The sequence below is a fragment of the Nematolebias whitei genome, chromosome 9 (assembly GCF_014905685.2).
Source record: "Nematolebias whitei isolate Nwh7 chromosome 9, NemWhi1, whole genome shotgun sequence".
NCBI classification, from domain to species: Eukaryota; Metazoa; Chordata; class Actinopteri; order Cyprinodontiformes; family Rivulidae; genus Nematolebias; species Nematolebias whitei.
The window spans coordinates 26576775-26592048 of NC_056506.1; the positions used below are offsets into that span (position 1 = coordinate 26576775).

General features: G+C 40.6%; 2 protein-coding genes across 2 annotated transcripts in view; one reads left to right on the forward strand and one right to left on the reverse strand.

The window, feature by feature from the left end:
- Positions 1-1005: 1005 nt before the first annotated feature.
- LOC119414517 (UAP56-interacting factor) lies at positions 1006-6647 on the reverse strand. The gene is made up of 9 exons (XM_037681612.1): positions 6482-6647; positions 6148-6282; positions 5919-6073; positions 4401-4549; positions 4205-4277; positions 4076-4131; positions 1381-1455; positions 1183-1309; positions 1006-1107 (listed from the first exon to the last, which is right to left on the reverse strand). Exons 1-9 carry the CDS (start codon positions 6552-6554, stop codon positions 1006-1008), a joined length of 945 nt encoding a protein of 314 aa, XP_037537540.1. The 5' UTR covers positions 6555-6647.
- Positions 6648-10459: 3812 nt separating this feature from the next.
- The window catches only part of LOC119414518 (CPD photolyase), a 21614-nt gene continuing 16799 nt past the window's right edge, over positions 10460-15274 (forward strand). The window contains exons 1-5 of the mRNA XM_037681613.1: positions 10460-10685; positions 12096-12448; positions 12521-12669; positions 14279-14461; positions 14667-14825. Coding sequence (XP_037537541.1) covers positions 10663-10685; positions 12096-12448; positions 12521-12669; positions 14279-14461; positions 14667-14825 — 867 coding nt within the window. The 5' untranslated portion in view covers positions 10460-10662. The remainder of the gene's footprint in view (positions 10686-12095; positions 12449-12520; positions 12670-14278; positions 14462-14666; positions 14826-15274) is intronic.

Here is a 15274-nt window from a genome sequence, read left to right on the forward strand (position 1 = left end):
GTTAGTCTGATTGATAACTGAATTGTCCCTAAGTGTGAGTGAGAGTCAATGGTTGTTTGTCTCTGTGTGTCCCTGTGATGGACTGGAGACCTGTCCAGGGTGTCCACCCCACCTCTCACACAGTGATGGCTGGACATGAGCACCAGTGACCCGTGACCTGAACAAGGAGGAAGCAGGTAAAAGATGGACACAAGCAGCACCTTTCCAACCTGAAGGAGCTGCAGCACTTTGGTCTTAAAGGACTGAAGGTCCTGCGGCTGGATGGACCAAGATCTTCAAGACTCGCTGCTTCACCTGCTGGATCCACAAAGCATCGACTTTAGGTGGTGGAGATTATGAACATCTGCACCAGTTCTTTGTTCTACCTTATTAGAAATTAAACCAGTTTGTATCCATCCTGATTCCTGCTCAATAATCCAGGGATCATTTCTGTGAGCCACAACAAACTCAGTCTTATAAATAGCACATTCACATGGTGGGTCAACCAGTCTGATGGTGAGAAGATGGTTTCTGGACGTTTGTATACATTTAAACAACAACTCTATAAACTCTAGGTTGTAGTGCAGTCACTCCTGAGGCAGAGTCAGCTTCAGACCCACTTCTTATTGATGCTTTATAAGAACAAAAAATTAGAAACTTTATTTGAATTGCAAAAAAAAACCAACCACCGTGTCCAAAAAAAACGTGTTAAAGACACACGCCATCTTTTCTGAAAAGAAATAGTTTTGATTCGTGTTCATAGTGTAACCAATAACCAAGTCCAGAAGGAGAGAAATGAAGTGAGGAGGAATGAACATCCACAACACAAACAGTCGAGCACAATGACATGGACAACAAGCAGGACTCCTTCCACAGGTCCCTCAGCAGAGCAGAGCGCATACGTCCACTGATGGGCTGCTTCCTGTGACGGCAGCAGGTCGGCACAGCACCCCACCCCCCCCCCCCCCCCCATCAGGTGGTTCACTGTGAGGCTCTGAACAGGACAGAGGAACTCCTCTGCGTCATCTAACCCACAGTGACAAATCTGGTGCCTTTGCTGCTGTGCGCCGTGGCCGTGCGCTGGTCCTTCAGGATACGAAACCGTTCGTTCAAAGTCATGGACGTTTGCTGTGGGAGGAGTCAGAGCGTTACCGGCATCAAACCACTGCACAACAGGGCAGAAAGCTACAGCAGCGCACTCACTGGTTTGCCAACACTGTTGATGTCAAACTGCAGAGGCACTCCTTTGGGGATTTTCTTCTCTTCATTTTCCACCTTAATGGGGTTGGAGGCGACGGGCGGCGGGTGGAGAGTCCAAGCAGTCGCAGGCCTAAACACAAGTTAACCACAGAGGTTAGGAGAAGTGGGTCCATCTGAAACCAGCGTGCACTGAATGCTTACTCAGGCTGGGTCCTCGCTGACGGGTTGTTGATGGAGACAGTCAAAATCCCACTGCTGGTTGTTGGTGTGCGCCACCTAGTGGACAAACAGACAACGTGTCTCCTGTTTACAGTGGATTAGTGTCATACAACCTGGAAATAAAGAGTTCAGGTCCGACTCTAAGAACTTGACAGAAAATACTCCAGATCAACAGTTAAATGTGACGAAACTAGATTTAAATTCATCAAAATCAAAAAAGGTGGTGTGCGCATGTGTGGTTCACCCCCCCACCCCCACCCATTTGAAGCTCCAACCTTCAGAAAACTGGTTCAGTATGATCCACCTGAGGGGAACTGACTTTAGGTAGTGTACCAGTAGTTTTAAGCAGCAAGGGCACCCATCCAAGGAGCTTCCTACACTTCTTTTTACGTTACAACTTTTTAATAAATAAAAAAAATTCACATGACGTTTGGACACAGTTCCATTTTTTAAGGCATTTTGAATATTGACATGTGCCTATTTGAAGCAGCAGTAATAAAAGTCATCAATCAATGCTGCATTTAGAGAAACTTCCTACAAAGTTAAGACGACGTACAGACCAAGGCTGGGTTATATAAAAAAAATAAAAAATACCCCAACCCTGAACGTCCAGCTTTACAATAATATAAATTCTTTGTTACCACCGCTAACCTGCCAAGAGAGACTTCCTGACTGGGGAGTGAGGAACTGTTCAGAGAAGCAACCAAAAGACCAAAGATAACCCTGACAGGCAGCACATCTGCAGAGATGAGAGATTTTTTTTTATCACCGTGAACTTGGTGCTCAGGCAGCAAAGGCTCAGAGGATCTTTCATCATTTGAAAAGGTATCTGTATGTGTGGCCTTATAAAGTGTGCAAATCTGATCGTGTGCTTAAATCAGATCTAAATGTCTCTACTAGTTATGCATATTTCATGTTTATTCTTATTATATATTTAAAAGATCACGTCAGCCTCATGAGTGAGGACTCTACAAAGTTGGGCTTCATGGAAGCGTGCACAGAAAAGAGACATTAGTAAACAGAGCAGACTGTTGGTAATTTACCATAAAAACTAGTGGAGGTTCATAAAACAGCAGGAAGAAGCTGCTGTGGTCAGATGAAAGTACTATACAAGCTTCAGGAAGAACCCACGTCTGGTGTGGACCTAATAGGTTCCCACAGTAAAGCACGGTGGAGGCAGAATCCTGATATGGGATTGTATTTCATGGACGTTTGCTCACATATTACCTCAACTACAGCCCCAAATTCCAAATGAGTTGAAAAGGAGGTGCCATGGATGCATTTCCATCTACCTGGAGGTGGTGCTCGAGTGCCTGACAGCCGAGATTTTGGAGGTAGCGGGAAATGTGGCTCATGTCAGAGGGAAGACCAAGATCATACCCTGGCACCTGCAGTTTTGTCAGCAATGACAAGGGGCTCGTCAGGCTGCTGTGAGAAATAGCCATCGCTCGGGGAAGAGTTCTGCCTGGCATTCAGGTGGTCCTGCCACCCAAGAGGACCAAGAGGTCTGCTGGGTCTGGGTGGAAGGATTTGCATCTGCAACTCATGTCCCTCAGCACCTACAGTTGTCTGTCCGCAGCTATGAGGAGCTCGGCAGACTTCTGGGAGGAGTGGCCATCGCTCTGGGAGGAGTTCTGCCCAGCATTCAAGCGGTCCTACTGTCCAGGGGAACCAGGAGGCCAGCCGAGTCTGGGTGGACGGATCGGACGGCATCTGCAGCCAGTTTCTTAGGATCCACTGTGGGATGGACCTTTACAAGAGATCCTTCCTGTCTACAGCATCAGCATCTATAACATCTCTTAATGAAATGAGGATAACGAGTTACAACAACAAAATAATTTCCCTCTGGGATTAATAAAGTATTTTTGAATTGAATTGAATTGTATTTTAACATTAGGGACTGGGAAACTGGTTAAAGTTAAAGGAAAGATGGATGGAGCAACATATAGAGAAATACTTCAGAAGTGAGCATCCTTGAACAGCTCACTTTCCTTCACATCCCACATGAATGTCAGCACGTCTCGTCTCCACCTACTCCATATTAAACGTGTCCGTCCTCCTGCCCCACTGCCATCCTTGTCCACAGTCTTGTAACTTCTAGGGTTGGCTAAAGCAATTCCCTTCTTTTTGGCCTCCCCCACAAGTCAGAACCAGTTCCTGCTGCTCACGCCATCACTCCAACCTCCTATAACCACGTCACCTTTGCCTCGCTGCTTCACTGGCTCCTGGTAAACTCTGACATGTTCAAAATGTCTTCTTGACACAAATGCATCCACAGTCCCACCTCTACATATTTATATGATCTTCTGCATACGGCTACCTCCTTCCACTCCCTCAGATCTGACCCCGCCCCCACCCCAAACGCCTCACCACCATGGGGAGCAGGGCATTCAGTGGCTCTGCTACCCGACTTTAGAAGTTATTACACTCTGAAAAACAAACACTACCAACATCTCTCACTGTCCAAAACTAGTCGTGAAGCTCATCTCTTTACATCAGCTTATTTCTCTTCATTTACTCAGGTGAACCCTTTTTTACTGATAAAAACATTTATTAGTATTATTATGATGATGAAAAGATAGTTGACAGTTTCAAATAGTTACATTCCACCACCACAAATAAAGCATTACATTAAATCAGGCGTCTGGACACCACAAACTAAAACTCTGAGACTTACTGGTGTGTTTTCTCTGGGGAGGTGTGGGGACTGGGCTTCTGCACCTGAGCTTGTATCTGCAAACCACACACAGTCAATGTTTGGTACTGACAGTTCAAGGAGCAGCTTAAGTCCTTCAACAACAAGCACCTTGAGCCCTCTGTGGAACAGGAACGTGGCCTGGCGTGCCTCCCTCTGACTCTGCTGGACAGGCGGCAGCGGTCTGTGGGAACAGATTTGAAAAAGAATAAGCTTACGAAATGGTCCTGATTTTGGTGTATCATTTGTTGCTAAAGCTGCGCCAGTTCATGTGTGTGATCTTGCAGGGTGTATAAGGTGTTCTCACCGCCGGCGCAGCTGAAAGGGTCTCCTGGCTGACGTTCCATTCTGGCCTCTCTGCGGATCGGGCTGATGGTACAGACGTCTCTGCAACTCCGGTCTCCTGTACTGAACCTCGGGGCGCTGACTGAAGGGCCTAGCTTTCTGTCGCGGCTTCTGTTTAAGGATTTGAGACACATCAACAATCTGTTTATTACATGTTGAACGTAGAACAAGTTAAAACAGTAAAGAAAAACACTGCCTCTAGGCATCCTTTTTAAAATCAGCATTTACATCACAGCTATCCTCAACAAAGGTAAAGCTTCTTTTTAACGCCAGTCTCATTAACTGATGATGTAATCCGTTACAAACTTCAAGAGTTGGAGCGTTTGATTTAATGCACTGTTTTTTTTTTTTTAATGAACCGATGTGAACAGTAACAGTGAAGACAGAATTAAACCATACTGTACATATTTTCTACACAAACCTGTAAACTATGAGCTCAATGTAAGTGTATGGAATAAGTATTTTGTCCTCTGCTCACACTGTGATATCAAGGGTACAATCACAAGCATGCGCTACTAATATCAACTCAACAAGGTCCCTTAAGTTCAGTGGTTTGGAAAGAAAACGATTTCCATCGTGCACCTTCTGCATTAAGTGTTGCCTTTGTCGCATGTGAGAAGAAACTCTTCTGCTGTGAAGCAGAAGTGTGGAACAAGACTGTTTTCTTTCACAAAACTCGTCAGTCCAGGACTGAGACACCTCCTGGCTGCCTCAGTGCAACTTTTAAATGCATTGAGGTGTTGAGGGGGTTGAAGCCAGCCCACCCCTGGTACACCTCTGTGCTGCGGCGCAAGGCAGTCACAGAGGCATAACAGCCGACATGTCAGGCAGTACGCCAGTGCCCCGGCTCAATGATGTGATAAACTGATTGTATGTGGTCGGTGTGACCATCTGGTTGCAGGACTAAACAACAAACTGATTTATTACAAAGATCGACGATTGCCTCATAGCACCTTCGTAGTCGGTTTAAAAAAAAATAGTTAACCACAAAGAGAACTGCTAAAGTGAATTTGTCATGTTTTAAAAACAACAGAAGGGAGACATTTGTCCCACATTGAACACATCAGCCTCCACATCAGCACAGCTGAGTTCTGCTCCACATCTGGCTCCACACGGCCCGCTTCACTTGTAAAAACACATCTGTGCGTGATGTGGCCGGCTCCATTTCTAATTTAAGAACGGCCAGAAGATGGACTGGTCTGTGGGGCCATTTTACAAAACTGTTTTATGAAAGCGCATTACGTGTAAACAAGGGAATCTTCCCTAACTCAGAAAGAAAGACCCATCCTTTCAAGGAAAACTCTGACATTATTGAGGTTACCTGTGTGAACCTTTCTGTTAGTTTGGGTCAAACGTTTATCAAAACAGTAAAACATGACAAGGGAAGAAGGGAAGCACAGAGACAAAAAAATGACAGAAGAAAGTCGACTGTGAAAATCCAAACGACTCTGGTGTTTGTGTCCGTCCAGTCCTTCAGTACCTGGTTTCTGTTGAGCGTTGCGGCCCGTTTCAGCAGGACAGCTGGTCTCTTGGCTGCCAGTCCTGTGATGACCCCTTGACCCCGCCGTCGACCCAGCAGAGGAGGAAACCTTCTGCTTCTTAATTTAGCTGCTCCTCCTAGGGGTACGCCACCTCCTGGTAGGAATAATTTCACCACCTGAGACACACGAACAGTTTAAAGCCAGCTCGTTGCTTTTCAAAGCGCCTACCTCTCTGAGCTGCTGTCCTGGGGGCACCTCCCGTTCCTGGTCCCAAACGGACTTTCTTCTTGAATGGTCGGCGGTTCACACCGGCTCGTCTCCTCTTGAACTGTTTTTCTTTCTTGTTCAAGCGAATGATGTCATCTGTTAAAGTTAGCACACGGCTTGTTATGCCAGAGCCACAAACGGAGATTTGTCCAGATTCCCCAACTACGTACTACATTCAGTCTAGCGATGCTACTGACAAGTCACCTGTCAAGTCTTAGCTCGTGTTGTTAGCCACTTGTGGCTAACAACACGAGCTAAGACTATTTTAGTAACGTTGTCATTTTAAGAATCTTACCCAAGGACATGTCCACTTTATCAGGAATCGCTGTCGTTTTCACTCGACCTGCTGTGAAATCACCGTTATTCATAATTTTAATCTATGACAAAACGACAATAAAACAAGTCAGCAGCAGTTTCAACACTGATTACGCTACAACACAGTCCACCGCTAATATTTCTTCTTCAGTGGCGCAGTTTCACAGCAGCTGGATACCTACTAGTCACGTTACCGCCCCCTGCTGGCTGCATCCGCACATTGCTGCATCTACTAGTCACGTTACCGCCCCCTGCTGGCTGCATCCGCACATTGCTGCACCTACTAGTCATGTTACCGCCCCCTGCTGGCTGCATCCTCACATTGCTGCACCTACTAGTCACGTTACCGCCCCCTGCTGGCTGCATCTGCACATTGCTTTTTTTTTTTTTTTTTTTTGTTTGTTTTTTTTATTTATTTATTTATTTATTTTTTTATTAAAGATTTTAATCACACATTACAAACATCTGTTTGCCAGGGGTATAGATATTAATGTAAAAGAGATAATATTCTAGTACAAAACATAAAAAACCATGAAATTATATTTACAATTTATACAGAGTTTAAATTCACAATTTATACAGAGTTTAAATTCACATTAAGCTTTTCCAGAGTTGAGATGGTTTTCATTGCCTTTTGGTTTTCCAGTCCATTAATTGAGGTGATGTATTGAAGAAGTTCTTTGCTGAAATGGGTTATGTTTGGTTTGGAGTTGGACCATTTTTTCTTGTGAATGTGAAACTTTCCCAGGAGAAGTAGAACTGCAAGGAAAATTTAAAGGGAAAATTTTAAAATTTGAAACAGATACTGAAGGCCGTTGGATTACGCTTTTAACTGAAACTAATCAGTCACTTTTTTTAATCATCAACATATATGGCTACAATAACAAACAAGACAACAAGCAGTTATTTTTGACCTTAGAAGCCAAAATTGAACAAACATTACTCTCATTTCCTACTGCTAAAATTATATGGGGAGGAGATTTTAACAATGTGATGAATGATAATCTGGACAGATTGCCCTCAAAGAATCAAACAACAACTGAATTACATCATATCTGTGACAGATTAGGACTTATTGATATTTGGAGATCTAAAAATTTGGATAAAACTTCCTACACATGGAACAACAAAGACAGAACTCAACAGTCACGCATAGATTTTTGGCTTATTTCCTCAGATTTAGAAGACAACGTGACCGATGCCTCTATTGAACCAACAATACTGACAGATCACAAAGCTATCACAATTAAAATAGATGCAAACACTGACAGACATGGTCACAATAAAGACTACTGGAAATTAAATAACTCCTTATTAAAAATGAAGAATTTAAAACTGAAGTAATTAAACTTATTAATAAATATTGGACTCAAGCAAATTTAACAAAATACTTTTGTAAAAACTGGGAACTATTTAAATTTGAAATTAAAAAAATGGCAATTAGAATAGGCAAAAAACTTGCCCAAAAGAAAAAAGAAAAAGAATCCCAAATAATAGATGCAATTTTAAGAATATCAGAAAAAACAGATATATCTGAAGAGGACTCCAAAGAACTTTCAACACTACAACTAGAACTGGATCAGCTCTATGAGGACAAAGCCAGAGGAGCTTTTGTGAGGTCCAGAAAAAAATGGTTAGAACAAGGAGAAAAGTGCTCCAAATATTTTTTCAACCTGGAGAAGAGAAACTTTGAACAATCATTTATTGGAAAGCTTAAAATTAACAATGTGATTTGTGATAATGAGCAAGTTATTTCAAACTATGTTTCAAACTTTTATCAAAACTTATACTCAGAAAATTTAGAAGATGAAGAAAGAATGGACGCATTTCTAAGAGAATATGAAATGGATACCATCAAGGTTGATGATGACTTTAAAAGAGATTGTGATAAAGAAATTAATCTAAAGGAAGTTCAGGACTCTATATGCTCTCTTAAGGATAATAAATCCCCTGGCAACGATGGCATAAGTAGTGAATTCTATAAACAGTTTGCAGGAGAACTGGCCCCTTTTTAAAAAAATATGTTTGAAGAGTCAATACTGAGAGGTGAATTAGCCCCAACTCTCCAGCAAGGATTGATTAAGCTCATCCCTAAACCCAAAAAAGATCATTTGAGTATTGAAAACTGGAGACCAATTAGTCTTTTAAACAATGACGCTAAAATATACGCAGTTATCTTTGCCAAGCGACTGAAATTAGGTTTAAATGATATTATTAGTGAAGAACAATCTGGATTTATGCCTGGAAGAAACATTAGCAACAATATTCGTCTAATATTGGACATGATTGACTACAATGATTTTATTCCTGATGAAAGCTTTATTCTGTTTATCGACTTCTACAAAGCGTTTGATACCATAAGTCATAAATTTATGTTCAAGTCTATTAAACATTTTGGATTTGGAGATTTTTTTTCCAAAGCTATTAATACCCTGTACCAGGGCTGTAACAGCTCGGTCAAGCTGGCACATGGGACAACGAGAAGGTTTAATATCAATCGAGGTATCAGACAAGGATGCCCTCTAAGCCCATTCTTATTTCTTCTGGTTACACAAATTATGTCTATACATGTAAAAAAAGGTCAATTCCAAGGCATCTTAACTCTAGATAGACACTTCACGTTATCACAGCTGGCCGATGATACTGCGTTATTTATCGCTAATGTAAATGAAGTGAGGAATGCAGTTGACTGTATCCAGGAATTCTCTTCAGTATCAGGTCTAAAAATGAATCTTAATAAATCTGTTCTGTTCCCACTAAAAGACTGCACACTTTCTGAAATTAATGATATTCCTGTCAAAGAGCAATTTACATACTTAGGAGTGAATATTGAAAATAATCAAAATTTGCGTAGCAGCTCAAACTTTGGCCCTATTATACAACAAATAACAACAAAATTTAACATGTGGCTAATGAGGGACCTGTCATCTGCACATTGCTGCACCTACTAGTCACGTTACCGCCCCCTGCTGGCTGCATCCGCATATTGCCGAACTTTCTGTTTTGTAGGACGCTGCGTCTGATGCATTTTTTTTCAGTTAATAAAGTAGAATTATGAAACTAAACCAATGATTTGTTTACAGGGTATAGATCTCAATGGGCTAAATTTAAAAAACACAAAATGCAACAACAAGTTTTAAGACAACATTAAATAAAAAAACAATTTAAAATGGTCTGGTAAAAAGGAATTTTTACAAGTTTTATGATAAGAAGGAGATAATTAAAATAATGACAAAATATGTGGGTTTTCTTCTTCAGCCTAAATATAAAGAATTACATTTCAAAACTCTGAATAATAATATCAAATTAATTGATTAACATATTTTAAATTTAATGTGATAATTGTTATATAAACCTGAAACAGCAGAACATATGTTTTATTTCTGTCAATCTGTGAACACGTTATGGAAATCCCTTTATGATCTTCTGTCCATTATACTCCTTCTCTCCTCAGAATGTTTTATATGGATATGTATCCGAAAATAAAAATGTTGAATAGCCTATCTTATTAATAACATTATTTTAATCTTGAAATTTTATATACATTAGATGTAGCAGATTTGAGCCATTATATAGTCTGTATAAAAAGAACAAAACTTTCAGTGTTAAATAAAACGCAAGCACAAAAGCTCTATCACCTTTTTCAGCTAATATAGCCCTCTGACAAATTGTTTTAGTGGATACTTTTATTCAAATATCTTCGTTTTTTATATATATATTTCTCTGTGTTTGATAATGTTACTTAGTTTTAAAAATGTTCTGAGTAATATGTTAACTTGTTTCTGCTAATGTTGCCCTTAGGGGCTATGACGGAGGATTTTTTTTTTTTTACATGTTTATTTGTATCATTTTGTTGTTTGAAATTGTCATTTGCTTTTGGTTCTCTAAATAAAGTCTAAAAAACAAAGACAAAAAAAAAAAAAATCCTCAATGTATCGCGCATGCGCTTTGAAGACCTTGGAAAGGATCTTTGGGAAATGTAGTTCAAATTAGCGAAACCGGCGTTACAAAACAGCATCCTCGTGCTCATGTAACTGGTTGTGTAAAGAGGAGTTGGTCGTATTATTCCGGGCTGTTCTGTTGCCTCTTTGTTTGAATTATATGTATTTTTCCTGAACTGCACTTATTAAGGCGGTTAAACGTGAAAACCTGTCGCGCTGTATGCTGCTCTGTTTTCCAACGAGGTACGTGTTTGCTAGTGTAGCTAACCTTCCTGTTCACTTTGGTGTTTATGAAACGTTCACTGTTGAGATCCGTTTCTCTTCAGTACGTTTTTCGACATCTTTCTCATCCCGCAGTTTTCAAGCTATTTCAACAAATCATATGTCAAACTGTTCTGCTCTTTCAGCACAATCCTGCTGTGACTTTGGTATTGGTGCAACTTTAGCTTTTAGAAAATATTTAGCCTTTTCTGCACCGTGCCCTGTTTTGTCTCATGGAAAATGAATTGAGCTCATTTTACATCCTTCAAAGCTTTAGCTCTGTTTACTGCCTCTTTCACATTTTGTTCTGCTTCACATTCTTTCAGCTTCCTTGTGCAAATTTATTGTTCAGCCACTTTCAGCTAATTTCAGCTGTTTTGTCAGCAATTTTGTGTTTCTTTCAGATTCTTTCTGCTAACTACAACATTTTTGTGCTTCTAACTTCTTTCTGATAATTTCACCTTTTATGATAATTTCAGCTAATTTCTGCAAGTTTAAGCATATTCTGCTATTTCAGCTACTATTTAGCTGTTTTATGTTAATTTTAACTTTTTTTGGCTAATCACACTTTTTTTTTTTTTTGCATCATTTCAACGTTTTTCAGCATAAATCAGCAAAAATGTGCCGTCTCCACTTTCTTCTGGTAATTTAAGTTTATTTCTGCTTTTTTTAAAACTATCTTAAAGGTGGTTTTTTTTTTGTGGCTAATTCCAACTTTTTTCATATAATTTCCACTTTTTTCTTCTAGTTTCTGCTTCTTTCAACCTAATTGGGCAAATGTGTTCGTTCTTCTTTTTTCTGCTAATTTAAGCTTCTTCTGCCTTTTTCAGTTACATTTTTAGCATTTCATAACTAATTTGAGATGTTTTCAAATAAATTCAAGTTTTTTTCATGGTAATTTCTGCTACTTTCAGCCTAATCAACTATTTTAAGCTAATTTCCTTTCAGCTTTTTTCTGCCCTTTCAGCTTCTATTTAGCTTTTTTGATGCTAATTTTAGCTTTTTTGGCTAATTTCACATTTTCTGAGCTCATTTCAGTTATTTCTGCTTCCTTCTGGTAGTTTAAGCTTCTTTCTGCCTTTTTAAGCTAATTTTTGCTAATTTCATCCTTTTTTAGCCAATTTCCTAATTTTGAGCTAATTTCTGATTTATTTAAACCTAATTCAACAAATATGTGTCCTTTCTGCTTTCTTCAGCTAATTTAGGCTTGTTCTTCCATTTTAAAATGTTTTTAGCTAATCTCAGCTGTTGTTCAGCAAGTTCTTCAGCAATAAGCATTCACACTGCATTTTTGCAGGAAATGTAATTTCTCTAGTTTTGTATGTCCTCTGCATTTTGCAGCAGTTTTCTTTTGGCCACGAGGTGTAAAAGTTTCTTTGTGGTTTCCTGCAGCTCGTCTCTGTTCTCGGCAGTTCCTCAGCGGCTGCAGCCGAAGTGCACCGTCCTTCTACTGAACCAGGGGCTCGGACCGGCACTCCTGTCCACAGACTCCTCCGTGAACATCATGGCAGACAAAAAGCGCAAAGCTACGGTGGGCAATAAGGAGCCCAGAGGCAAGCGGCAGAAGGTGTCCATAAAGGAGGAGAAGGCGGAGAACAGCGCGGGTACCGGGGAGCAACAGAGGGAGGACAAGAAGGAGCTGAAGTTCAACGATAAGCGTCAGCGTTTCATTACCGACACCCAGAAGATCCGGCAGGGCTCTGAGGCTGTGCTGTACTGGATGTCAAGAGACCAGAGGGTTCAAGGTGAGCCTCCATCAGACCAGCTGTTTGACTATTAAAATAGAATGTTAATCCTTGTTGTGTTGTGTTCCTTAGATAACTGGGCTCTGATCCGTGCCCAGCAGCTGGCTGTGGAGGAGAAGCTGCCCCTTCATGTCTGTTTCTGTTTGGTGGTGCCTAAATCTGAGCTGTCCACCCTGAGACATTACAGCTTCCTGTTGAAGGGCCTGCAGCAAGTCGAACAGGTATTATTAACTTAACGTTAAGGTACACTCCCATTAGCTTTTCATCTAGTCAAAAGAAAAACTCTAAACTGGATACAGTAATCCCTCGTTTATCGCGGGTGTTTGGGACCACGCCCACCCGCGATAAGTGAAAACTGTGAAGGAGGGATACAGTAGTCCAAGTTCAGTTCAAGTTCAGTAAACTTTGTCAGGACATGTGCCAGGCTGCAATCGAACTCATCACCTGTTACTCCCAATCTCCCTCCTTAAATAAACTATTTAAATTTAAATACTGTGACATTTTAAATAAACAACCCATACAGAATGGATTGTTTATATTGTAGATATTAAATTGTAGAGAAGTGCAGCAGGACATCAAAGGATGTCGCACAGCTTCAGCTCTGCAGCACGGAGCAGAAATGTACTTACTGATCAATTACACTTCAACAACTGAATATAGAAGTTCTAAAATAATTAAAACATAACTTTTAACACTTTTATTTTGTGATTTTGACGATGTGACATACTTTGAATTTTAAGTTGGAAGACAAAAGTCCCATCGGTGCATCTGGACAACAAAGGGTTAACTTCACAAAGCTGCTGCTGCTGCAGGAGAAATGTGTGTGTGGCTGAGAAGGAGATCAGCTGATCAGCTGCAGGAGGGAGATTTCTCTGCACATGGTGCAAAATCATTTAAAATCATTTATTTTAAATAAACAACCCATGGCTCATCCATCAATCAGCCATTTGTGTCATGTCCAATCTTACTTTGAAAATCCGCGATAAACGAACCGCGAAGTAGCGAAGGACTGCTGTAATGCACTTTCACTCCTGTTAGTGTGAGGGCGTGTTAAGCTTTCAAAGACTGATGATAATCTTGAGCTGACGTACCAAATCATGGGTCATATTAGAATTCTTGGAGTTCTATTATGTAGCTTTCTTATTTAAAAACTTTCTTTATTAAAGTTAGAGGTTGACTTCATTTTTATTTACGTCAGTTCATCCATATATGTACATTATCTTTACCTCCTTCCTTTCTTTATTGCACGGGGGTCACTGGTGTCCATATCCAGCAGTCACTGTGTGAGACAGCCTGGACAGGTGTCCAGTCCATCACAGGGACACATAGAGACAAACAACCATTCACTCTCTCACTCACACCTAGGGACAATTTAGAGTTACCAATCAGTCTAACATGCATGTTTTTGGTCTGTGGGAGGAAACCGGAGTACTCGGAGGAAACCCACACATGCACGGAGAGAACATGCAAACTCCACCCAGAATGGCCCCGGGCCGGGATTTGAACCATGACCTTCTCGCTGAGAGGCAACAGCTCTATCAACTGTGCCACCGTGCCGCCGTTTTGCGTAAACCCCATTTAAAAAAAAAAAAAAAAAGTTCCAACATATTCTGACCCCTGCAACCCAGAACGTAAAAAGTGGGTAAAGATAATAATCGAGTATCCCTTAAAGTTTAAAGAGTCAAAAAGTTTTCTGTCTGTTTGGACTGTGTTGCAACATTTCAGTCTAAACACGACAGATTTAGTTAGGAAGTGTTTTTTCTGTCATTAAGGATCGTGAATCTCCAAAGTTTGAGTCGTCTACTTTCTGTCGTGTCCTCCCCCAAAAAGGAATGCAAAGAGCTCAACATCCAGTTCCACCTGCTGCACGGTGCAGCAGGGGATGTCCTCCCAGGCTTCGTGACTGATCACAGGTTTGGGGCAGTAGTGACAGACTTCTCCCCTCTCAGAGAGCCCCTGCAGTGGTTGGAGGATGTCCAGAAGAAACTTCCAAAGGACATCCCCCTCATACAGGTTGGAGAATGTTATTTTACCAGTCTGAACTGGGAGGATGTGTTTTTGGAGGGTCTTTTTTAATGTCACTGTTAGGCCTTATTTGTTGCTCTCATTACATTATATTTAATAATTTATAATAATAAAAAGCAATATGTAACCATGTCATTTTTATTGCCAGTGTTTCTACAGTTAGTGTGTCCATGAAGTCTGTTTTTCTTTATAGGTTGATGCCCATAATATTGTTCCCTGCTGGATAGCATCACCTAAACTGGAGTACGCTGCCAGGACCATCAGAGGAAAAATCACCAGTGTTTTGTCCCAGTTTCTGACTGATTTTCCTCCTGTGGTGGAGCACCAGTACATCGCTAAAAAGACAGCCAAAGTAAGCTCTGCAGTAACAGACCAGGTGGAAGACTAAAGTCAGTTTCTCTTTTTAGTCTTTGTATCTTTTAGGCCTGAGCTGCAGGAGGACAAGCTGTCAGTGAGCTCAATGATAAGGATGATAATAAGCTCAATGATAAGGATGATAATAAGCTCAATGATAAGGATGATAATAAGCTCAATGATAAGGATGATAATAAGCTCAATGATAAGGATGATAATAAGCTCAATGATAAGGATTATAATAAACTCAGTGATAAGGATGATGATAAGCTCAATGATAAGGATGATGATAAGTTCAATGAGAAGGATGATAATAAGCTCAATGATAAGGATGATAATAAGCTCAATGATAAGGATGATAAGCTCAATGATAAGGATGATAAGCTCAATGAGAAGGATGATAAGCTCAATGAGAAGGATGATAATAAGCTCAATGAGAAGGATGAT